The 26,247-nt window shown below is 39.3% G+C and overlaps 2 protein-coding genes and 1 long non-coding RNA gene across 5 annotated transcripts in view; all 3 read right to left on the reverse strand.

The window, feature by feature from the left end:
• Nucleotides 1-26,247, reverse strand: part of Sdc (Syndecan) — a 222,029-nt gene that overhangs the window by 123,981 nt on the left and 71,801 nt on the right. The gene's annotated exons all lie outside the window — the stretch shown is intronic.
• LOC143150804 (uncharacterized) overlaps nucleotides 1-26,247 on the reverse strand; it is a 119,398-nt gene that overhangs the window by 69,473 nt on the left and 23,678 nt on the right. The window lies entirely within an intron of this gene.
• LOC143149910 (uncharacterized) lies at nucleotides 4,907-24,719 on the reverse strand. 2 transcript variants are annotated; one of them, XM_076317722.1, is made up of 3 exons: nucleotides 22,551-24,719; nucleotides 22,288-22,409; nucleotides 4,907-5,356 (listed from the first exon to the last, which is right to left on the reverse strand). In XM_076317722.1, the coding sequence occupies exons 1-3, from the start codon at nucleotides 22,621-22,623 to the stop codon at nucleotides 5,309-5,311; spliced, it is 243 nt and encodes an 80-aa protein (XP_076173837.1). In that variant the 5' UTR covers nucleotides 22,624-24,719; the 3' UTR covers nucleotides 4,907-5,308. The 2 variants fall into 2 exon arrangements, with proteins under 2 accessions (XP_076173837.1, XP_076173836.1); XM_076317721.1 differs by lacking the exon at nucleotides 4,907-5,356 and having other exon boundaries at nucleotides 20,883-22,409.

Here is a 26,247-nt window from a genome sequence, read left to right on the forward strand (position 1 = left end):
TCATTATTGGAATATTTTAGTAGTCGAACATCATTATTCGAATATTTGAATGCTCGAATCGTTATTGATCGAGTACGCGATCATTGTTATTAGAATATTTGAGTAATCAAAGATCGGTATACAAAAATATTAAGTGCTTGAACATCATTAATCGAATATTTGATTTCCAAAACATCCCTCTTCGAATATCTGAGTAATCAAACATCTCTATACGAACATTTAACTGCTCGATCGTCATTAATCGAATATTTGATTACCAGAACAACCCTCTTCGAATATCTGAGTAATCAAACATCTCTATGCGAACATTTAACAGCTCGATCGTCATTAATCGAATACTTGATTAGCAGAACATCCCTCTTCGAATATTTGTGCACTCGAATATCACTACTCAAATATTTGAGCACTAGAACCTCACTACTCAAATATTTGAGCACTGGAACCTCACTACTCAAATATTTCAGCACTGGAACCTCACTGGCCGAATACTCGAGTACTGGAACATCACCACTGGAACATCTGAGTAACCGAACATTATCATTCGAGTATTTGAGAATCCAGCACGTCCGACAATTATTTGAATTCTCCTCCGTAACGTTTTCCCTCCACCCAGAAACTGTTCGTACTACACCACCACCCCAATCCTGTCGCGCGGGACATCGTGCCCGATAGACAAGCGTCGAGCGGATGTTTGAAGAGGATTTGCAGCAACACGGCAATTAGAACCGACGGTGTAGCTTCTTGTTTCCCGTAGTTCCTTCCATCACCGATACTTTCCAGCTTCGAGTCCCTCGGTCCACTCCCGTTGCTCCAGTTCCCCGCGAACCATTCACTGAACAATGCAAGGCGCGCGCGCACGTGTATCTATCAGCCGCGCGTGCCTTCCACCTTTCAAGCCGAACGAAGCTTCCGGACCGCCGGATCGAGCGCGAAACATCGATTCTCAATTTGGCAGCGAGCAGAAAAGCGGAAAGGGTCCCACCGGTTTTTCCTTTTTCCCCCCTCTACTCCGTCGTCGTCCTCCTCGTCCTCCTCCTCGTCGTCGTCCTCCGTCTTTGGCCCCTTTCGCGAGTTCCTCTTTCTCGTTTCCACCCTCCCACCCTCACTCGTTTTCTTCCGTTCTGTCTCTTTTTCCGCGTCCATCGATTTCGTCGTCACTCAGCCGTGACATGGCTTCTTCCCCCCCTCCCTTTCACGCGGGGAAGAGCTTTCTTTCCGCGCCTACTTTCGATAGAACCCACACCTCACCAACCAACCAACCCCAACCCCACCAAACCCCGGCCATCCTCGGTTGTCCTTCGTGTTTCCCTCGGTTAGCGAACCCCCCTTTTCTGTTCGCAGTTAATGCGGCTTTCGCCGGTTGTCGGGCGAAAAGACGGTTTTTCAAAGGGCGGGGAGGGGGTGAGTAGGAAAGTCTGCGGGCTCTTTCTCGGATAAAAATTGACGAGATTATCGAGCTCCGTCGGAGGGGAATTTTAAAGGGGAACGTGGCCCGAAGCGTACGGCCCGGTCACCACGCTTCTAAGAACGAACGTTTTTCTAACGAGACACCGAGCTGGATTTGGGTTATCGGTAATTTTCATACAAGAAGAGTGTTAACCCAGTCTCCGGGGTTCCCAGTGTTCCGTGCTCTGCATGGACGAACTGCGATTAACGAGTCGGCGATTTTTGACAATAGTTTTCTTCGATAACACAACGAGATGTTGAATAGCATTGGTCGATTACTCAAATATTTGAACAGTGATACTCGAATACTCAAATGTGTGAACAGCACTATTGAAATACTCAAATATTTGAGTTGTATTGTTCGAGAACTCATATATTTGAATATTAATCTTCGAATATTCAAATACCTACTCGAATAATTATATTCGAATCCTGAAATACCTACTCGAATAATTATACTCGAATATTCAAATATTTACCCGAATAGTAATATTCGAATCCTGAAATACCTACCCGAATATTTATATTCGAATACTCAAATACCTACTCGAATAATTATATTCGAATCCTGAAATACCTACTCGAATAATTATACTCGAATATTCAAATATTTACCCGAATAGTAATATTCGAATACTGAAATACCTACCCGAATATTTATATTCGAATACTCAAATACCTACTCAAATAATTATATTTGAATCCTGAAATACCTACTCGAATAATTATACTCGAATATTCAAATATTTACCCGAATAGTAATATTCGAATACTGAAATACTTACCCGAATATTTATATTCGAATACTCAAATACCTACTCGAATAATTATATTCAAATCCTGAAATACCTACTCGAATAATTATACTCGAATATTCAAATATTTACTCGAATAGTAATATTCGAATCCTGAAATACTTACCCGAATATTTATATTCGAATACTCAAATGCCTACTCAAACAATAATACTCGAATCCTGAAATACCTACTCGAATAATTATACTCGAATAGTAATATTCGAATCCTGAAATACCTACTCGAATAATTATACTCGAATACTCAAATGCCTACTCAAACAATAATATTCGAATCCTGAAATACCTACTCGAATAATTATACTCGAATATTCAAATATTTACCCGAATAGTAATATTCGAATCCTGAAATACCTACTCGAATAATTATACTCGAATATTCAAATACCTATTCGAATAGTTTCAGTCACTTTTGAATATAGACACTACTCAACCGATAGTGACTCCAAGTGACCAACCATCGCCTTCCATCTACCCGTAAGCGTGCACACGATCTATATTAAGACATTGTTCAACCCTTGACCCAGCCATAGACCCTTCGAAAGCAAATTACCCTCGGGGTGTCAGCCTTCGAAACGTCCTTAAAAATACGATGATGTTAACAGGTGCATGCACGCATGGGTACTTAGGCTTGGCCTCTACCTAATTATAGAAGCGTTTGGGGAAGAATACCGTCTATCCTTGTTCGACAACTTATACAGTAATTGTCTAGGAAAAGTGACTCGAAGTGTCTGTCGCTACTTGGGGTTGAAAAATCCCGACCAATAGGACTTTCATTCCTCCTAGAAGTATTCTCTTCAGCTCCTTACAGTACAAGTGTCCTACCGGAACTTGTACTGTCAAGTGTAACTTCACTCCCTCACTTCCTTCACAAGGTTTTAGATTTTTTATTCCATCCATCCTGTTCTATCTATTTCAATAGTTTCGAAACTACTCGCTAACGAATAGATTTTTCTAATTCAATGTATCCTATAGTATCTTTCGCTATCAATTTCTCGTGGAACTAATACCCGTGTAATCAAGTGTCTCGGTGTTCCACGGTTGAGTAATTATAGAAAACTGTCTCGTCATCTCTATCGTCTCGTACTCTGATGACCAATTTCACGGAAGGAATGCCGGTACAGAGTGACAACGTAAAAATTTAGAACGACCCCGGTTGAAGAATTACATTAGTCACGGTGAAGAGAAATGGCCAATTTCTCATGATCGTAGAAATCGACGAGAAACAAGAACGGAATTTTAAACGATAAAAGTTTAGAACGAATATAGCCTTTAGTGGAATATCCAGAGTCGTGTTATTCATGGTTAAATACTTTTTTCTTTCAAGGGTCTCTTTCGGGTAACATATACTATATACCATAGACCAGTGTCTCCCAACATTTTTCGGATGTGCCAACGACACACTTTGAATTTAATAAGATTTCCACGTGATAATTTTAAAGATAAAAACGTACACTTTCACATTTTCGTTTATTACGAAAGGTGTAATTGTATTCAATACAATGGAGTTGAGTAGAATGGAAAAAAGTTATTTATTTATTCAACAAAAGTTACTAAAAATATAAAATGCTTCCACGATACAACTAAGGCGTTTTCGTGACACTTGTGTGTCGAGATTGTTAAGAAACATTGGATCAGACCAATCGAATACAACGAGATCGGTAACCTCGCACGATAAAAGCAAAAAGTAACGATTATTTTGTTTTTATTTAAAAAGTAATCGGTGATTCGATTATCTCAGGAACAAGTATTCCTTTTTTGGAATTTAGCAGGACGTGTGTAATTTTTCGAGGACGATGAAATCACATTTAAGGATGATCAAAATTGAATCAAGTTTCGCCTCGAAGGCTATAGAATTGTGTTGCAGGGTAAACTCGAGACTAGGATTCAAACGATCACCAGGACATATTAGGGCCAAGCAACGCCGCAGGCTTACAATTAAATTACGTTTCCAGGACAATAACAACGCCCGCGGAAAAAAGAGGCAGGACAATTTCCTTTCGCGCACAATTCCGCGGCGACAAACCCGCTGAAACTATTTCCGGTTCCGTGGACAGTGATATAAAACGGGTAGACAGAAAACATTCAATTTATTCGCTCCGTGTGAGCGAACGCTGCCAGAGCGCATCGTATTACGGTAGTCTTAATCTTTTTATGGGAACGCTTAACGAAGCTGTGAATTTCTTCTCAATTTTCTACCTCTGTATTTGTCTTCTGTTACCGAAGTGGAATAGCTTCTCTTTCACCCTGTTAAGAAAAAATTTTCTCACCGTCTCAAAGTCTTCGCTGCAACTGAAAGATCACGTGATCTTGTATCCATGACACAATTGCAGCTTCCTTTTAATTAAGGAGAATTTCTTTATTGCATTTTTCAACGGTTCAACTTGATTTAAAAATATACTTCCTGGGAATTGAAATTCGAAGAAATTTTAGAGCGGAATATTTTCGAGAGTATTGCTCTTAGTAGTATTCGATAACGTTTGTGTATTTGTGTACACGACAGTTTAAGGTGAATAATTTTATATTGTACACTGTATATATTTGCGTATATGTGGTACATATATGCACTTGTTGAACTATGTAACGATAATTTTGGTTCAAATTTGCTTCAATTTTAACGAGAGCTTGATTGAACAATTCGAATGTTCAAATGTCATCGAGTTCTGAATTTACTTTGACTATTGCGACTGTTCCCTTGCGCGGAGTTTCTTATTCCTCTTTATTTGGACGCAATTAATAGCCATTGGTACAATAATTGATCGTTTCGTCCGTGAAAACGAAGAACTCACCCGCTCTACAAACCACCAGAGGGTGTTATTGATATCCACGTGTATGCTGTGTCCACAAAATCCTGAATAATTGGTACACCCCGAAATTCCCTCGAAAAGCCACGCATTCGTCGAGGGTTTTAATTAGGATCGAGAGCAAGAAGGGTGTGCACGCTATACCGAAGGGTTGATTTCTCCAAAAGAAGCCCTTCCCGTTTGGCTAATCCGGAGTTTTCGCCAAATAATTACGTGTCTGGCCCCTTTAATTGGCCTCTTCGTTCAGGGAGACGTTTCCGGCTTCTTTTCGTCGTTGAAATCACTCTGAGGCTAGAAATAATCGTGACGAAGACAATTGATCGAGGAATTGTGCAAAACCATGTAAAATTCTAGGAACTCGATTGAATACTATCCAATTTATAAAAGTCATAGTCACGATTGCTATTTTCAATTACAAATTAACAAGTAGAACGTTGTACGATCTTTCCAATACAACTTTATTTTCTTTTTTACATTTTCCATATCGGAGTTCGTACGTTACTATCGCTACTCGAGTAACTCGAAATCATCGAGCTAAACTTCGTTCGAATAAATGAAGTTACTCGTGATTGTACGAGACTGGGTACTCGCTACCGGCTCGAACCTATCGCTACTCGTGATACGCTCGAATACATCACTACTCGCGATACGTTGGAACATATCATTTCTCGTAATATTCTGGAACATATCGCTATCGACAAGACACTCGAATATATCACTACTCGAGGTACGTTCGAACCCATCGCTACTCGCGCTACGCTCGAACCCATCGCTGAGAATCACACCAAGAGCCCTCGATTCACCCGCAGTTTTATCGAAAACTTCACTACCCACGAAACACTCGAATACATCACTACTCGACGTACATTCAAACCACTATTCGCGATATGCTCGAAATGGTTAAATTTAGTTTTAAACGGAAATTGACTTCTATAATACTCGTACAGAATTCGACTAGGTATCATCGCTACTCGCGCTACGCTCGAACCCATCGCTGAGAATCACACCAAGGGCCCTCGATTCACCCACAGTTTTATCGAACATTTCACTATCCACGAAACACTCGAATACATCACTACTCGACATTCAAACCACTATTCGCGATATGCTCGAAATGGTTAAATTTAGTTTTAAACGAAAATTGACTTCTATCATACTCGTATAGAATTCGACTAGGTCCCATCGCTACTCGTGCTACGCTCGAACCCATCGCTACTCGTGCTACGCTCGAACCCATCGCTACTCGAGTTACGCTCGAACCCATCGCTACTTGAGTTACGCTCAAACCCATCGCTGAGAATCACACCAAGGGCCCTCGATTCACCCACAGTTTTATCGAAAATTTCACTATTCACGAAACACTCGAATACATCACTACTCGACATTCAAACCACTATTCGCGATATGCTCGAAATGGTTAAATTTAGTTTTAAACGAAAATTGACTTCTATCATACTCGTATAGAATTCGACTAGGTCCCATCGCTACTCGCGCTACGCTCGAACCCATCGCTACTCGCGCTACGCTCGAACCCATCGCTACTCGCGCTACGCTCGAACCCATCGCTACTCGCGCTACGCTCGAACCCATCGCTGTAGAGCCACGCCGGGAGCCCCGATTCGTCCGCAGTTTCACCGAACGTTCGCGTCGTTTATTAGCCGGGAGGTTGTTCGCGCGACTAGCTGAACAATTAAACGCGCGACGCGAAATTTATCGCGGCATCGATAACCTTCTACTCCTGACAAATCATAGCGCGCCGCGGCGAATTTATTGGAAAGTCCGGCGTGACGTCGCTATCGAAGATTCAATTCGCCGCGTCGCGATAGGATCGCGGATTCAATGGGGGGATAGTAGGAGGAGACTTTTGTTCGATCGCGCGTGGGTTACACGCTCGTCAAACGACGCGAATACCGTCCGTCGCTGCACTCGTGTCCAATTTTCATCGTACGCGATATACCGTCGCACGATGCATTATTTTCACCTTCTGTATTCCTTTATCTTCACTTTATCGTTCCCGTCTGGGTAGACTTGGCGCGTTTCTGCCGTGAAACGCGCTGCGATTGGCCCTTAACGCCTTGAATGCCACGGAGGTCACCGGTGACCGGCACAGAACTTGTCAGTAGCGTCGTAGGGGCCATCGGTGACCAGCGACGCCGAAATTAGTAAAAACGCGTAATTGGGGTAAATGTTAATACTTGTAAATTTGTCAGTACTACCGATGTCGTTGGAAAGGTTCACCGAAATTAATGCAGTGTAGAATGTATGAAACAGTTTTATTTATACTACGTAACATGTACACGTATTATGCGCGCATATTGCGATGTGTCATATTAAAACATTGCAAACAAAGAAAAGGTGAACCAGTACGGTCTTCGTAATATGTCACGATTTTCTTTTTTTTCGTGTAATTTTTTTGCGGTTGTCCTACCTAGTTTCTTTGAATTTTTTGCGTAACATATACGTGCAAAATCGTTGCACAGTTCTGGCTTTTCTCAGCATTTTTTTAACTTCATTTTTTTTTTTTTTTTCAACTCATGACGTAGTTTTCTCGGCAAACTTTCACGTAGAGAAATGTCAACGTCGATTTCGTTCAAGAGTAAGGAAATTGAAGAAATCGAAGAAATGCATTTCAGCGCCACGGGGGTCACCGGTGACCCCCAGTAAGATAAAATAATTAAACACAATTATACATCTCGACTTATCTGTCGTCGATAATATTTCAACATAATACGTATCGCGCGATAAAAAATTCATGTTGACGCCGCGAATAACCCATATATTTTTCGATAGAAGAATTTAGATCGATATTTATCAATCTTTTTATCAATAAAAATTTTATTAGCGATGTTTACCCGTAATTCCGGTGACTACTTCCACGGTGGCCATATTTAAAATAATTTAAAAAGTTAAACGATTAGTATTCGTTTCACCGTACCTTAACCACAAATATGTATTTTATATTTATTTATAATTTGTGGTTGCACGCGCTATTGAATTTCGATGTATTGTAAAGAATTCGATTCTGCTTTTAACGCGTACAGTGTCTAGAAAATATTATTATTGCCTCCTGTTGTCTCGTTTTCATACCTCAAGTGTACTTTCATTTCTTTCACAGGGGCGTGTCGTCGTTTCGAAAACAGGTCGAGAATCAGAATTCAATAGCGATTGCACGCCAGTCGTATCTTAATGAAACTTGTGCGTCGTGCACCCAGCGAAGCATTTTATAACGTCTATTTTTATGCAACAATTTTTTTTACTTTTGATTCATCGGTAGAGACACCTTTCGTACACACCGTGTAACTCACAACCGTTTTTCGAGCGAACGTGAGATTTTATAGAAAAGAAGTTTAAAAAAAAAAAAACACTCAGTACTTTCAAACACCATTCTTGCGCCAAGTCGAAATGTATTTTCACCGATCGCCATGTTGAATTTTAATCAAGACTCTAACTCGACGTTATGCAAAATTCCAAAGATCTGGGAAAACTTCGTTTCTGGGAAATTCGGGCAAAGGAAACCGCTTCTTTTCGTGGGAGCTCTCCGAGAAAATTATGGTTGCGGTTTCCAACTGGTCCTGCATTAAATCCACGCCCAGAGTCGACAAAATTTTCGGGCTTAACTTTCATCGCCCTAAGGGAAACTTAAATTCCCACTAAATACCCCCCGGTTCCTATTGTCCTCGTTTTCTGTTTATTCTCGCTCTGCTGGACTTCGCTGGAATTTCAGGAAATTTTGCCTGCCGCATTGCTCGGTCCTCTGCCCCGTCTTTTACGGTAACAACGACGGAGAAAAAGTGGATGCAACTATTTGCAGCGCGAAAACGTCGTGAGATTAAATTCAGACTATTAAATGACACGGAGACATTCTGGAAACGTTACGAAGTGATATAGGTTGTCACGTGACCGTGATTCGACACCAAAATGCCGGAGAGTCGCTCGAACAGTATTACGAAATGAAACGCCAAGATGATGAAACTGAATCGCCGAATGATTGGAATTTCTTATTGAAAGATATCATAAATTCGAAAAGAATTTTATAAACCTTGTGCAAATGTGAAATTTCGTTGACAAAGTACCTCAAAGATTTAAAAAGATGCACAAACTAACCTCTAACTATCCGAATACAGAAATTTTTTTATAATTTTCATTATTTCTTTGCGAAAGTATCGTCACTGTATTGTGCGTGTTTCCCCGATTAAAATGAATCCAAACACGACCCCGTTCGGACTACTTTTAAACTCACAATACTTTAGTACTTTTTCGAAAGAAAAGAAAATACCAATTCGGTGTATTTCAAAATGATTCCAACAAGGTCGTGTTTGGGCTCATTTTAATCGGGAGAACCTCGCCGATCCATCGATAACACTCTCGTGAATATACAATAACCGAGTGTAAATTTAAATTTTCATGTACAAAGAGTGACGATGACTGCTTCGCGTAGACGAATTCTCGATACACCTCGCAAACAGTCGTTCAACGCTGGATCGCATTCTGTAGGGAAAATCTCTTTTCAACGTCCACGACCCGACGAAACTTTCAATCCCGGTGAAAAGTTTACGAACGAAGAGAAAAAAGTCGATTTTAACGTCCCGCTTTAAAACGAAGCGTTCGTCCATTATTCTTCGAGGTCGATCTGGTCTCGTCAGTTAACGCGCGCGATTCCGAAGCTGGTCGACGCATTTAGAAACGAATCGATGACGCTGGTGGCCGGTCGTCGACCATATTTTCCCTCCCGTCTGCGTTCGATCCCCGCGGTAAGCCTCATCTGGAAAAACTTTTCCCAGATGTGAACGTCGCGCGGCGGATCGTTGAATAATAAATGACTTGGTTCGCTGCGATCACGAGAGAAAGAACCGGTCAAACTTTCATAGCGTGTCATTCGTGTTATCGGTCGCGCGAACCTCGTTACGTTTATCTGAAAAGTCAAAGGGGACCGCGAAGCGGGGTATCTTTTGTCGGCGAGTGTTGTTCAAAAAATGCGCGACGCGACGGTTAATAATAAAAATGAGTTCAAGTAACGAGATAAAAGAGAAGTCGGGATGAAATTCTTTCAAGGAGCAGCGATTCCAACTATTTGTTCGCGCGTGTACGATGTGTCTCCCTTCATTTCTGCACGACTGTACATTTGGAATTCGTTTATTTATTTATTCACGTGAAACGTGTACCTTAAGAGAGAATACATTTGAAATTACGTTTTGTGAAATTGTTATGGGAAGATAATATTTTGAAGAAATATTTCTTACGATTTATTTGTATTTGATATTCGATAATTAAAAAAATATGTAAATTTCTTTGAAATTCGTTACACTTATCTTTATCGTGTAAGTTAACGTTTGCATCGGCGAAAGGAAATTTTAAGTTTGGACTTTTCGGTTTTGTCTTATAAATACACTTTGTATTTCATTCGAAGAGGCTATATTTAAGAAACAGAACTGAATTTATTGGAGGAATTTTAATGGTCGACGAGTGTAATAAGAGTGTTTGCGAAGCTGTTAAAAATACTTTCTTTCAACTGGAATAATCTAGCGCCAGAAAAATCAACTAAGAACCTCGTAAAAATTTCGTTACAGTTGTTACACAAATTTAAGAAGATGATACACGATTCTTATTACGTACATTCTAATCAGAGCATGCACACTCATAAAATGTTGGTATAATGCTGATAACCTTGTCAGCCTCCAAATTAATGGCCTTTATTAGGAACACTGTAATTAGAGCTCATAACGCATTCATCTTACTTGCTCCCATTTTCTGCTGGAAAAATGTTCCTAAACGCGCAGATAGCAACTCTAACCACGGTAAAAAGATATTCAAGTTTATCGTCGATAAGAGCAAGAATCTTATAAATTTTTTTTTCTTCAAAGTTTCTTCACTTTCAAAAGTCCCCTCCAGTTACAGACTGTCCTTTAGCATTCCGTAATACGAAACTTTAATCTCTATTCCACTTCACCTTGAACAAATAATTTAAAAAATAAAGTGACCCCTTTGCATCAATTTCCAATTTAATAAGTCTCCTACGACGCGTAATCATTTTTCGAAGAAAAATCGTTCAATTTCCCACAATCGTGATACACTTTACGGGGTCAAGTACGATTGGTTATTTATTTATAAAAAAAAATGGTCGTGTATTCATTTAAAGAAAACGATCGAGAATGTAACGAAATTCTGAAAACGTAGAACATTTTCGCTACAAATTTGGCGCAGTCTCGCCGCACAATTGTGCGTTGAGAATTAGTTGAGAAACACTGCGCTAAATGTATACAAATGTACTCGTGTTTACACAATTAACAAATTAACCGCGCGAGGTGAGCACTAGCTGCACTCGTATCTGCCCGTCTCACTGTTCGTCCATTTGGAAGGGGAAAACATCGTTGAACGATTGAAAGAAAATTAAATACAGAAGTGGAGTGGGGGTAGGGGAGGGGGTGCATTTAGAAAGGAAGTCCTGTTACAGCGGTTACGGCCAATTCGAGCGAACTCGTAACAAAGTTTCGAAGTTCAAGGGTCAACTCGATTTGCCGCGGCTGTAACGAGACCGAAGTAAGTGGGTCCTCTTAAGCGCAGCTATAAATCGCACAACTGGGACCGTCTTTTGTCTCTCCAAGAATAAGGAGAGGACGAGGGGAGAGAGAAAAAAAAGAAGAAAAAAAATAAACGGCAAGCAACGCCCGAAAGAAATTTATTTTCCTCGCGAAGAAATTCCTTTTGTGTTCCGATACATCGGATTACGGTCAACGGTCTCTTTCCACTCGAAACGTCCATTTGTCCTTTGACTTCTCCCAATTGGTTCGCTCCATTTTTCAGATTTCAATTGTCTCGTATATATATATATATATGTATAGTTCACGGGTCGAAAAAATACACCTGGCCAGTTATCGACCATTTCTGTCAGTGTCTAATGTACGACTATTTGTAATGTCGTGTACACTATGTTACTTATACGTTACATACGTTATATGTACACTATGTTAGTTATACGTTACATACGTTATATGTACACTATGTTAGTTATACGTTACATACGTTATATGTACACTATGTTAGTTATACGTTACATACGTTATATGTACACTATGTTAGTTATACGTTACATACGTTATATGTACACTATGTTAGTTATACGTTACATACGTTATATGTACACTATGTTAGTTATACGTTACATACGTTATATGTACACTATGTTAGTTATACGTTACATACGTTATATGTACACTATGTTAGTTATACGTTACATACGTTATATGTACACTATGTTAGTTATACGTTACATACGTTATATGTACACTATGTTAGTTATACGTTACATACGTTATATGTACACTATGTTAGTTATACGTTACATACGTTATATGTACACTATGTTAGTTATACGTTACATACGTTATATGTACACTATGTTAGTTATACGTTACATACGTTATATGTACACTATGTTAGTTATACGTTACATACGTTATATGTACACTATGTTATTACACTATGTGTAATGTTACTGCAACGAATCACGGGTGGATAGACGCAACTAGAGATAGGCTGGATGCATTCTTTCGACGCGCGAATTATAGACGATGCGTGTCAATTCTTGAGTATCGCGTTGTCGTTAAAAAATGAAAGAAAACTCGATTTCACGAGCTTAACATTCAACATCGTTCGACCTACGAAACTCGTACCTTGCAGAAATTAACTCCTCGATATTGTTTTTAAATACTCTCGGTTAACAAAAATTGTTTTTCGTATAAAATTGTGCGTTCAGCTGGAAAATAATTATCACCGCTCGCGTGGAACGAGTGAACTTTCTACACCAAAGGGAACTAAAATATAAATAAATTACTTTTTGTTTAACTGAGTTTTGTTATGAAATTTTCATCGATTCATCGGTTTCCATTGGACCGGTTAATATAATATTTATCCTTGTTACATTTTTTTGGAATTGGATCGAATTTTCTTTTCGATTAATTAATTTTTCGCGCGCTCGCAGCGAAACGGTGGTGGAGGGGGCGTAGGTGGACGAAGAGAAAGAAGAAATTCGAAGGAAATATGTGGCGAACAGGGATCACGTAACTGCAATTTTTATCCTCGTAACCCGGCCCGGTGTTCCAGTTCGACATCGATTCTTGTCACGCGGCGACCAATCGTCGTTCAAATAGTTAATATCCCCGGGTCTGCTCTCGCGACGATAAATTTTTCCTGACGCGATCGCCTCTATAAAATTATTAATTCGACAGGGGGCCTGGATGATCGGAGGATCCACGCCAGGATTCTCGTTCCGGTTTCTCGTTGAATCGCTAATCGTGTACGAGCTGGTGCAATTTGCGCACCCTGACGACGTACATTGGCAAGAATCTCGAAAAACTGAATTAAAAAAAAAAAAAAAAAAAAAAAAGAAACATCGACACTACTTCATCGATTTTCGTGGCAAAAACGTAGGTGTCAGAAGAGAGACCTTTAGGGCGCACAATTTGATTTTTCATTGAAAATTTTTTATCAGGGGCAAATTCAACCCTCTTTACAGGAAAAAATTAGTAAAAGCATTTGAAAATTTATTTAACGTTATTTCTGGCTCGTTTGTGCCGTCGAATGTTAATTGTAGCATAAAATTGTTTAAAGCTGATAGAGTCGGGATTTACCCGAGGGGAAGAGATACTTTAATGCAAACAAATCGAATGAAATATTTCGAAATAGCATATTTCATTCGAATACTAAACATATTAGTATTTGAATAATAAATTAATTCAATGAACGAATATTTTTATTTTTCTATTTCCCCAGGAGATTCGTCGCTATTTCTGGTTTTGAATTAACATACGATTCTGATAAAAGGACTTGTAAAATTTCTAAACACGAAAATCGTTTAATTTGCAAATTTTCCAAGTGGAAATTAATTTTTCACGTTTTTCAAAAGCTGATCGAACATCGTCGGTAAATTACTATTGATACAGTACCAACACCTTGCACACGTATATTAATAATACACATATTTGTAATATATATTCGCAATACAATACATAATAAATTTAGACGATCGTAAAAAGTCCAAGGTAGCGAGAATTTGAAAAGTATTTCGGAAACATTGCGGTTCTCGCGGAAACGCGAATTACGCCCGTTCTGAATTGATCACAATTACTTTGATTGCGTTATTTCAGTTTTGCGGGCGGTGCTATTTACGAACGTCAAATCTGGGAAAAAAATATTTCCATGGCTCTCTTCCGCCTTCCATTTTGCACGCTTGTATATGGAAGGAAAATGTGAATCAATAATTCTTGTGCCGCCGCGAAACAATTTCTGAAACACGGTCGCAATTTTTCGCGAAACAACTTTCCGCGAGGTAATGTTCCAAACTGCCGGGCATTAAGTTGTTAATGCGTACAATTTTTCAACGGTGTAAAGGCTTTCAGGCTTGTTTCAGTGAGCGGAAAAAAACCCATTTAAACGAGAAAGAGTGATTCCTGAACGAACGAGCCAAGCGTAAAACGTCAACTCGCAGTAAATATTTTTCAATGTTTGAAAAATAGCAAGAACGAAGCAAACCCGAATAGACACGAAGAGTTTATTTGCTTTAATTGAGCGTTCACGGACGATTCGAGGCTTCACTTGTCGGCGAAAAATATTTCATCGAGAATTGATTAATTAATTAATTGTATCGAGCGTTTTGGAATTTCAATCGCCTCGACCACGTATGGAGGGAGACTGAAAAGAATTCTGCAATATACAAAAATATTTATAATTCCAGCACGGAATTCCGATTCTGGTCACGGAATTGGTGGCTACGTTTGAAATTTATTTAAATGGAATAAAAACAACACAGTCAACTTCTCCACCAGTCGTGTGTGCGTGTGTGTGCGTGCGTGTGTCCTAGGTAGACAAGTTGACTACCCCCTCTTTGCCCCCCTCCCCCCTCTCCACACGACTGGTGGACAAGTTGACTGTGTTGTTTTTATACCATTTAAATAAATTTCAAACGTAGCCACCAAGTCCGTGACCAGAATTTGTAAAAAAGGTTACTTTTATCGATCAAAATTTCCCATCGCATAAATAATTGACAAGCAGTACTTCCATAATATTAATTAAATTCACTCTCGATGATTAATGCAGAGACATTATTTACACCTACCTGTGTTGCGTTAATTGCATCGTTATCATAATTCATCTTGCGCATACAAAAATTGTACGTATGTGCAACGAAGACGTTGGATGAAAAATAAATTAAACAAACGACGAGTTTGACATTGGTTAAAATCTAAAGTGAATAACGACGTTGACATTGAACGAAGAAATAAATTAAATAAATAACAGCGTTCACGTTGGAGAAAAAATAAATTAAACAAAGAACGACGTTTACGTTGGATAAAAATTAAGATACGTCGAATTTTTCATTTTAATTTTTTAATTTTTAATCATTACGTTGGATAAGTCTAAAAAAAAAAAACACTACTGTTCTGTTTACGATTGCAGTAGAACTCGCATTTTGGTTAGATTATTCGTAGGTTCTCTCTCTTGTCATCCTAATCACAGACTCTACGTGGCGATTCGCGGAACACACTCAAGTGCGCGGATCCGTTCACGAATGCAATATGCGAATGCCCGTGGCCAGGTGACCCGCCTTTGAATACATCCGCGTGGAGAGTTTTCGTGGGTTCCGAGGGGCCCCCGGGAGCGTTTCCGGGGTTCCTGTGGAACACGGAGAATAGACCTTTAACTGGATTTCCCCGGTCCCTCGGACCGCGATTTCGATTGCAATCGACTGCAATGGACGCCAACTCCGCAAACGCTTTTGGACTTTACCGTACGCTCGATAACAGACCGTTTGTTTTGAAATTGTTTCCCTCTTACAGCGAGACGGGAGTGTAATACGCTTAATTCCGCTACGTAAAGCTCTGAATTTCATTATGAGGCGCGGAGGATTCGTTCGGGGGTTCGATGCGAGCAACTTGGTGAATAATCGCTACGCCATTTTGCACTTCGTTATAATTGAAATCACGAAGCGAAGTCGTTCCATCCTATCAGTGAGACGAACGATGTATCGATAATTGTTTGTCGGCGAATAATTGTTCAGTGAAATAATCATACGTTTACGAGAGTTATGTCAATGGATCGGTGAGGTTCTTCCGATGAAAACGAGTCCAAACACGACGTCATTCGGACAACTTTTAAAAATACATTAGTATTTTTGAAAAAAAAATTCAAATTTGGAATATTTTCAAGTTGTCCGAATACGGTCGAGTTTATACTCGTTTGAATCGGGAGAATTTTGCCTGTTCGTTGACAATACTTTCAGAAAGATACGATGAAAATTATCAAAGCGTTTAGTTCACATTACGCGATTGTTGCACCGATGCGTATAACGGTCTGTTTCAAAGAGGTGATTTCTGTAGGTAGATGTTGCAATTAATCGCTACATGAAAATGTTCATTTGTTGAAGCTATGAGAAACGGTTTAATGGAAGAATTGATCAACGAAAGAATATTTATCGATCGATAATATAGCTTTTCTTCTATAAGTACTTCCAAGCTGATCAATGGTCACGAAATATATTCCTTGAAAATTAATTGTGAAAAAAACAATAATTCGGGAATTTTATAATTATTTTTCTACCAAAATAACGAACACGTGCCTCTGAACTCGACGATACGTTGAAAACGTCTCGATTTCCAATTATAGCGTGCAGATATTCAGTGCCCTCATCGAACTCGGGTTAACCCTCGTAAATGTAAACCCCTTTGCAGCTACTATCCAATCCCGAAACATTAAGCTGATATCGAGGGGATCAGCCGTAACGTGTTCTCCGGGCGAGTAAAAGACGATCGACTCTTTTGCAACAAGCTCTCATTGTCTGCTGGATATAACGAGGACGATCGATCGGGGATGTAATTTGAGGTCGATTATCGAAGAAAATTTTCACGTTAATTCGAGACATTGTGGCCAGTCGCGCGACAACGCGAGGGCAACTTTTTTATTCATTTTTCTTCGCCATTTGAAACTCTGCACGAGCATTTACACATAAACTATTTCTTCCCCGCCATTTCAACGAAACGTATACTATACATATTTCTCTTCGCGAAATTTCATCCTACCAAAGAGATAATAGGTTGCTCGATAAGTTTTGTCGTTCGTTACCCCTTTCGTTTTTTAATAAAATGATGAAATATAGTTAACAAAAATTACCACTTTTTTTGTTTCTTAAAATTGGTTATATTTATCGTAAATACCCCAGATAAACATGTTCTTGTTTATTAATTAATAAGTGCTTCTTGCACAATACACTCTAAACTCTGAAGCACAAGCTCAACGTGTCACACTCTTAGCAATAATAAAATAATAGGTTGCTCGATAAGTTTCGTCGTTCGATAAGAAATGGAGTTATTAGTTCAATCACATTTTTGACATTTAAAAATTTTAAAGAGAAAAATGCAGAACAAACGAATCTATTTTCTGTAACATTTATAATATTAGATCATCCCATAAGTAATCTCGTCTCTTACTTTAAATTAACACTCGAATCGCATCTCGGCGATGTGTTTATAGAAATTTCTTTCTATGTAACTCAAAGAGTGCTCTCTCGACAGTCTATATGCGTTCGATGCAGTTCGATCGACATTTTTCACTAGTAAAAATATTTAAAAATGAGCGTGTGCGAACTTCATTTGCGGCATTGTACGCTACATGAATTTAAAAAAGGTAGCACAACTACGGATACGGTTAAAAACAATTGTGAAGTGTACAGTAAACGTGCTTTGAATTTGAGAAAGTGTCAAAGATGGTTTTCCAAATTTTCGAAAAGGTGATTTTTAATCATTGTACTCTCAAGATCTTGTTCCAAGCGATTACCATCTATTTCGGTGAATGCAACATTTTTTAAGTGGAAAAAATAAATCAACAATAGCGAGGATGTAAAATCAGTACTAAATGAATATTTTAATTCAAAATCCCACAAGTTTTTCGAAAATGGAATAAGAAAATTGACCAGAAGATGAGAAAAGAATTGAAACTGATGGCCAATGTATCGACGATTGAAAATAAATGTAATTATTAATTTTTGTCACCCAAAGTCACTGTCAAAAAGCATTACTTATGGGACGATCTAATAGATACACATCAACAATGTGAAATGTAAACAGTGGATACACAGTGAAACCATGGTCATAGCGAACATCGTTAATATTATCGTTAACATTGAAAATAAATGTAAGTTAATACTTACTTAATTTCTTTCACCGAAAGTCACCGTCAAAAAACGACATTACTTATGGGACGACCTAATAGATACCATCAACAGTGTGAAATGTATACAGTGGATACACAGTGAAACCATGGTTATAGCGAACATCGTTAATACTATCGTTAACATTGAAAATAAATGTAAGTTAATACTTACTTAATTTCTTTCACCGAAAGTCACCGTCAAAAAACGACATTACTTATGGGACGACCTAATAGATACCATCAACAGTGTGAAATGTATACAGTGGATACACAGTGAAACCATGGTTATAGCGAACATCGTTAATACTATCGTTAACATTGAAAATAAATGTAAGTTAATACTTACTTAATTTCTTTCACCGAAAGTCACCGTCAAAAAACGACATTACTTATAGGATTACCATCTATTCCGGTGAATGCAACATTTTTTAAGTGGAAAAAATTTCAACAATAGCGAGGATGTAAAATCCAGTTAACATTACTTATAGGATGATCTAATAGATACCATCAACAGATACACAGTGGAAACACGGTTATGGCGAACATCGTTACATCGTAAATATTCCATTTAAAGTGTCGTTCGACTAGATCGTGAAAAATGGCCGCTGCGCGACGCTACGAGTGTATTTCCTCGCGATCTGATCCCGGAAGCTGCAGAGGTGAACGGAACACCAGCGACGCGGAAAAGCGGCTGGTAACAGGCGTCTCGCGAGTCGGCGCGGCGGACAAAGCCCCGACAAACTCGTTTTCCACGACCAGAAGGGGGGGACAGGGATGTGGGACACGAATTCCCGGTGGATCGACGATCGATCCACCGGGCGCGACGATCCGTCGCAATCCCGAAAGCTGGGCCCCGAAAACCTCCTCCGAAAACCGGTCCTGCAAGGGCTGTGACCTCTGCAGAGCCTGCCACCACCAGTGCATTCGAAATTCGTGGCTCGTTTTATCGAACCTCGAAAAAAGGTCGAATAAATCCGATCCTCGGACGAGCCGAAGGGTTTCGAATCGAAACGATCGAAATATTTTCTCGACGAGCATGCCCTGTTTCGATGAAATTTCACGCGCGAAAACATTCCAGTCGAAAACGAGAGACAAGTATCTTAATTGAACTCGAGAAAACTATCGAAACTGTCTAAGAATCGGGAGTAATATGAATGCAAAAATAAACGAAATTACATTGTTCTTCAAATAACGCTGCAGTAACTATTTTAATTTTCAATTCGCAAGTATTTTTATCTTGTAGCGACACTGAAACCGTACCGAGAATTAAAGTATATTTAATTTTGTTGGATTGGAATAAAAAGGTAACCAAATCTATATCGAGTAGTTAAAATATATTAGACGAGAATCTGATATGTTGCTCAATAAGTTTTGTCGTTTGATAAAAAAATGTAGCTATTAGGTTCGTCGTTTTATTTTTCTAAAGATGGTACTACTGTCTGATAAACATGTGCGAAGTTTCCTGTAGATCGGCCGACTCGTTCGTATATTCACAGTTGTTCAAAGTCGAAGTGTCACAGTATTTTTTAACAATGTAAAAAAACGACAAAACTTATGTAACAACCTAATATCACAGACTTCCCTCCCTTCCACGTGAAGATCAACCCCAAGTTGATCAAACCGATTATTAAATTGTTTTCCTCCCAGTCCAGTACCATTCATAAAAAAAAAAAAAACAATTAAAAATATTCTCTAACGGTACTTGTAATTTACCGTGCAATTCATAGTGTTGCATTTTGAACGAGGTTATAAGTATCTCGTAACGCGGTTTTGTATGCCATCCGGTGTAGCCACCGCGTTATACGGTGGTCCACCGTGGCAATAAAAGCAGCATAATCGCGGTTGAAACGCGTGTAACAACGTCCATCGAAAACCTGTTCCCCGTTCGATTTCATTTATTTCCTGCGTGCGACGGGCATTAATGGAACGGCTCCGTACGCCCCCATAAATTTCTGCGACGCCCACCGAAAGGGCGGTGGCGCCCCGTTGGGAATCCCCCGCCTGTTGTACCGACGACTTTTCCCGCGAAAGCGCATACCGTTGCTGCGCCTTCCCTTCCCGCGTTAAGTGCTTCAAGGTGCCCGGCCATAAACGGTGCGTTCAAACGCTCCGACGAAGAAATATTCATTTCGTCCCAGCGAATTTTTCATTCATTCCCGTGGCTGCCCGAATCGGACACAAAGCAGAGAGAATGGAACTCGCCGACAATGGAAATAAAAATTTAGCGAATAGAATTGCGTAGCGGGAGCGGACATTTTTATGGAGCTCTTTTAATTGCGCAACGTACCCTTATGAACAACTAATTGAGCTTTCTCGCGGAATAAAAGAAATCATCGGGCACGAGACACGATTTGTAATAATCTCCAACTGGATTTGTAAATAATACGCTTGTATAGCGTGGTCGTCGTATAACGTAATTGTTGAAGATTTTAAATAATAAATTGTTCGGAAAAATGAATCACGATCGACGATTTAAGTGACAATTGAGAAGGAAATTATTTTTGCATTCCTCGAATAATAATTGCGTTCTTATTGTCGAAAGTTCTGGACATGGTGTTTTCTATCGGAAATAGAAGTTTTCTATCGTTAAATATTCTCAAAGTACCGTTAGGGAATATTTTAATTTTTTTTTTTTTTTTTTTTTAGTCCATGATACTAGGTTGTTCATTAAGTTTTGTCGTTTTTTTCCTTGTAAAAAAATACTTGAGAGGCATTGTAAAAAAATACTATGAGAGTAGTATACTTCTATACTTCGGAAGGTGAATCTGCATACTAAGACGAGCAAAAAGTGTGCTACGAACGTTTGTCATATATACCTTGATTTTCAAGATATTTTTTCAAGCCGGATTACCAGAATACCCTTTTAAAGGAAGTGTGGTGTTACGCTATAGAGGAGTGTGAAGAGCGTCAATATAATTCTCAATTTCTTCCAGAGGTCAACTTCTCAGCTCCACACGAGTAAATTATTAACTTCCGTTGAATAAATTTTGTTAAATTGCGATTTATCCTCTAATGTGTGGACGTGTATTTCTGAAACACCTTGTATGAAACTTAAGATGGAACAAAAATTCAATTATTGTAAAAATAATTTTTGGAGGAATGCAAAAATAATTTTCAAAACGTGTAATTAACTTTTCGAAATAATAATTGTTCAATTTGTTGTTCTGAACCATTGTAATACGCGACAACTGCATAGACGTACGTGGTCGATTACTCGTAGCGAATCTGCCTCCTGATCGTCTCTAGACTTTTCCACCCCGAAGGATTTCTGATTTTCCGTGCGTACGAAAGACTAGCGAGCAAAATCGCGCGATAAGTGTCGCGCCGGGAAGCGGAACCGCGCGACGAACGAATATTACATCGACGGAGATAACGACGGTCCTCGAGTGTTGGTGAACAGGTACGTAACGCTCTCTGGGAATGTATTTCAGGGAATAAACGGTCGGTCGGGGCCAGCAGGATGAAGCGCGTTAAGAGCTTTTTATGCTGTGGACGATGCAGATTGCACTCACGAGTTCGAGATAACGCTCGTGAAAACCGGACGATTCTGACTCAGAGATTCGCTTCTCCCCCTGAACGTCGTCTAAATATACCGACATTCCGACTCGGGCCAATTATTGTCGCTTCTGAACGTCCAGCGATCGAACCGAATCAAGTATATACCGAATACGAGTGTTAATCGATCGATCGAGTCGCTGAAAGTACTCGTTGAGTCACGTGATTGAAACGAAATCGTTTGATCGGAAACAAAAGAAAACGATACCGGTGAAGCGAGATCCGTTCCATTCGTTTTATTTCGGACGAATTCTGCTCGATATTCTACACGTAAACGTATTGGAATAATTTAATTTAATCGACAGGAAAAGGTAAAAAAAATTCATTCGGCATAAATTATTTTCAACGTTTTGATTACGAAACGTATGGTGAAACCTGTGAGAGGCACTTGTGCACGGGTATACTTGAAAAGAACGTACGCAATTAAGAATATTACTCGAATTTAAGAATATTTTATATTTACGAACCACTTGGTTAAGAACGTTGGCGACCTCTGGTTCAAAGGAAGGGCGCAGTCGAAGTAGTCTCGAGACGAGTCGTAAGCTTCTTCGTCGGATTTTCCGGCATTTCCTCGATGCTTCAGCTTTCTCTACTCACCGATAACAATTCGAACGCGTCACACAAGTTGACTCTAATTAATTGTGTCGTGCATTGAATTTTTGGGTGCACACTCTCTCGTAGCGGCACGTGCACCCAGAATAAGCTCGCGTGGGCTGTTCACTGCTCGTACCTAACCTAGGCGGGCGCGTTTCCTTGCCTTTACGTACCGCGGCGTAACGATACACGTGCTCCCACTTGTGCATTACTTTTTCGCCTTGTTTTCCCTAGCCACGATTTTCCAACCATCTTTGGAAACGCTGTCACGCGGAACACTCGTGCAATTTATTGGCCAATGCACACGGCAATTGTAACTTCCATCTCGTCGAATTCCTTTCACTTTTAAAGCGAAGTAATACCAACGTGAAAAATTAACCGCTGAGAAGTATTCGAATAGAATAGAACCGCTCGAAAAATATTCCGAGTTCTAGGGATAACGGTGAAAACTTGCAAATATAAAAATAACTGTTCCAAAACGCAGTAAAGATTTGATCGTGTTCGAAGGATAATAGTAAAAATTTGCGAATATAAAACTAATCACTCACGAAGCACAGTAGAGAGTAAAACTATTACGAAACCAGGGATATTCGACTCTGTATTGAGAAATCGATCGTACTTCCATTGAACGAGTAATCGATATTACAATAATTGTGATTATTTTAGTATTAAATTTCCGATCGATTCTTACCTTGGTAATATTATAAGTATAAACGTGCGGTATTTAGAGGCAGAGTTGGTAGGTTGGGAAACAATTCCAGGATCCATTCTTTCCAAGAATTGAACGTCCTTAGTCGAAACGCGGCGGACCGTAGGTTCATCGATCTCCCTCCCCATAAACTCCACGAACGGTTTATGAACGCGTCCTTCCTGTTCCAGGTAGTGACGATGAAACACGCATTTCTCGGTACAGTAGCCGCGAATGGTACGTGATTTCACAGCCGTCGACGGTAATGGGACCGTAATCCGGGGGACCCGACCACGGCGAGATAATGATTAATCGGACCCGTTAACTATGACGAAAGTTTTGAGTCACATCTGACGATTCAACGTACAGGCCGGCCAACCATCGCCACGGAAATGAGAGACGCAGTTGCCTTGGCAGTGTTTACAAACACTGCCCGACCAAGCCCGAACCTGGATCCTTTTTTCTTGCTTTGCGAACTACTCGCTTGCGTACTGCGAGGGACAAAAGTATTCCTAACGTGCGAATGTATGTGGAAATAAAATGAACAATTTTTTTTTATACAAATAATTATACTTAGATATATCTAATAATTATATCAGATATTTCAGTTCAACGAGTTATTTCTTATATTTATCAGGAAAACTTTGTACGAATACTTTTGTCGCGTGGAAATCCTCAACTTGGGTGAATTGTGAATTATTTGTATCAATTATACGTAACTACTAGAAATTCTTTTTATCTCAATGTGCTTAGTGTGCGAATACTTTTGTCTCTCACTGTATGAAAACCGCGATGCCTGGTGGAAGTGGGAGGACACAACGCATCATTTTATTGCCTTGTTGGCGTAAACTTATGCGTCAGTCGTGTGTCGAGACATTCTCGATTTGTCGAATAAAACATGCACGTTATTGTTAATTATCCACTAATAATTTTTGGAGAAACGAACAAATGAAATATAACTGCGTGAAATGCGGTGTTATACCTCTGAATTCACAAATATAACCTCACAAGTACGTCGCCCAATTGCGCGAACCTTTCGAGCGTGAACGAACCTTCGAAACGTTTCCGACATATTTTATTTAATATCGAAACATATTTCTCGAGTGTAAGCTTCTTTTGAACCACCATCGGAACCGGAAGCGAGCAGTCGTTTCACTAAGGAGCGGGGAAAGAACAAAATAAATACTGGAGCAGGACAACTCTTCAGACACAGATACTAATGGACCTTTTTATATCGGCCCTCTTTCACGGGTTCTCGCATCGCTCAAGGGTGACGCGTCTTTTCTTCCCTCTGGCCTTTTCTTCAACCCCCTTTCTCTCCACGCCGATTTGCTCGACGACGATCATTATGCCGATAAAATTGCGAGAAAAAAAAGTTACAAGGAACCAGAATGACTAACGAAGCGCTTTGCACCGCGTCTAAGTACTCCCGCTCGCGGAATCTATTAACATAAAATAACAAGTCCTCCTGTTAACCTTCATAAGCAACTTCACTGAATATTTACGCGAAAGCAAAAAATAATTAGCACTTCACAGTATACGTGGTACTATATTCTTGCACTTAAATGTACTTCCTACTGCTTATTTTTATTGTAAAAGAGATTAACAACATCTTAGTTAAAATATTTACATTTCAAGTAGCTGTACACTTTGATATCAAGAACATTAATAATGTAAAAAATAACAAGGAATAAAGAAATGTTAGCGAATAATATTAGTGTAATAATATTAGTGAAGTATACGATTAAATGGGGACACCACCCTGACGAGTCAAAAAAATCGAATTGTTTTTCTTATTTTCTTAAAGTTTAAAGTATGTAGAATGTTGTGTCAAAAAGATATTTCAAAATTCAAACATTTAACAAAGTTGCAGCGATAAATACACTTGCTTCACGTTTTTCTCAAACCTATCTCAAAACTACACATCCGATTTACTTTAAATTTTATAGAGGCATTCTGCATAGTATTCTATAATGTAGCGTACGATTTTTTCAATACGTTAATTATTTAATTTTTTATAAACGTTTAAAATCGTTCTTTTGGACAAAAATGATTGTTTTCTCTTCAAACTTCGACTATTTCTACAATTATTAAAATTTTAGCTGAAAGTTATATTTATATTCTCTGAAAAAGTCTATATTTTTCATTTAGTAGTTACTTAGAAAAACAATTCGCAAAATTTATCCATTTTTTGACGCCTCAGACTGATGTCCCCTCGTAAGTACAATCTTTAGTACCCAGCATTTCTTTTCCAAAACCTAACCTGTCAAAATTCTCATTCCTCTGTTAATTATTTAAAATCGTTCAAAGTGATCGCAGATTAAGATCCTTGAAATATCAGAAAATTTATCTCTAAAAAAAGCACGCGTCGATTATGAGAGAAAGTACAATAGAAATTGTTTTTTCTAAAGTCGAATTCTCACCGCGACAGTGGTTATTCTAATTTCGAACACGAATTGAAGAAAAACACGTACGCACGTATCCATCAGGAACTGAAGTGGCTCGTGTAGCGCAACCGCGCGTGAAACTTTTGCCGAGGTCGTGTGAATCGCGCTCGCATAGTTCGCCAACTAAATAATTGAATTTTCGAAATGAATTCGAAATGTTCCGCTGCATATTCCACGGTACACGCTAAACGATCCGTGTTAAATCCTGGTTAGAATTATTGTTAGCATGATTCGAAGAAACTACCGGCATAACTTCTAACGTTTACGCGATACGATTCGAAAACAGTGTTGCAAAATATGGAAGTATATTCTGTGTACCTACGAACGAAGAAGATACATCTAATTCACCGTTGGAAACGCAAAACCTATCCGAGATGTCTGTTACGGGCGATATATAACGTAATACTACGTTTCTTCTAATATCGCGTAATAATACGTCCTGTGCACAACGACACACACACACGCAGAGAGAGAGAGAGAGAGAGAGAGAGAGAGAGAGAGAGAGAGAGAGAGAGAGAGAGAGAGAGAGAGAACGTGCTACGGTAACACGCAACACGTAGTACTACGTTTCTTACCACTACCTATTGCTATATTTTACCAAGTCTCGCAAGTTATACGCGTAGCATTGTAAATAACGAATATCGTGTAGCACGTTTTGTTTTTCTAACCGTGTTCCCTGGTACTGCGTTTCTCGATTT

The sequence above is a fragment of the Ptiloglossa arizonensis genome, chromosome 8 (genome assembly GCF_051014685.1).
Source record: "Ptiloglossa arizonensis isolate GNS036 chromosome 8, iyPtiAriz1_principal, whole genome shotgun sequence".
Classification (NCBI taxonomy): Eukaryota; Metazoa; Arthropoda; class Insecta; order Hymenoptera; family Colletidae; genus Ptiloglossa; species Ptiloglossa arizonensis.

Coding starts and splice junctions, on each gene's coding strand:
- LOC143149910 (XM_076317721.1), bottom strand. CDS start 22,623: ATGCACAAGTGGGAGCACGTGTATCGTTACGCCGCGGTACGTAAAGGC. Junction 22,410..22,550: donor AACGCGCCCGCCTAGGTTAG/GTACGAGCAGTG, acceptor ATCGGTGAGTAG/AGAAAGCTGAAGCATCGAGG.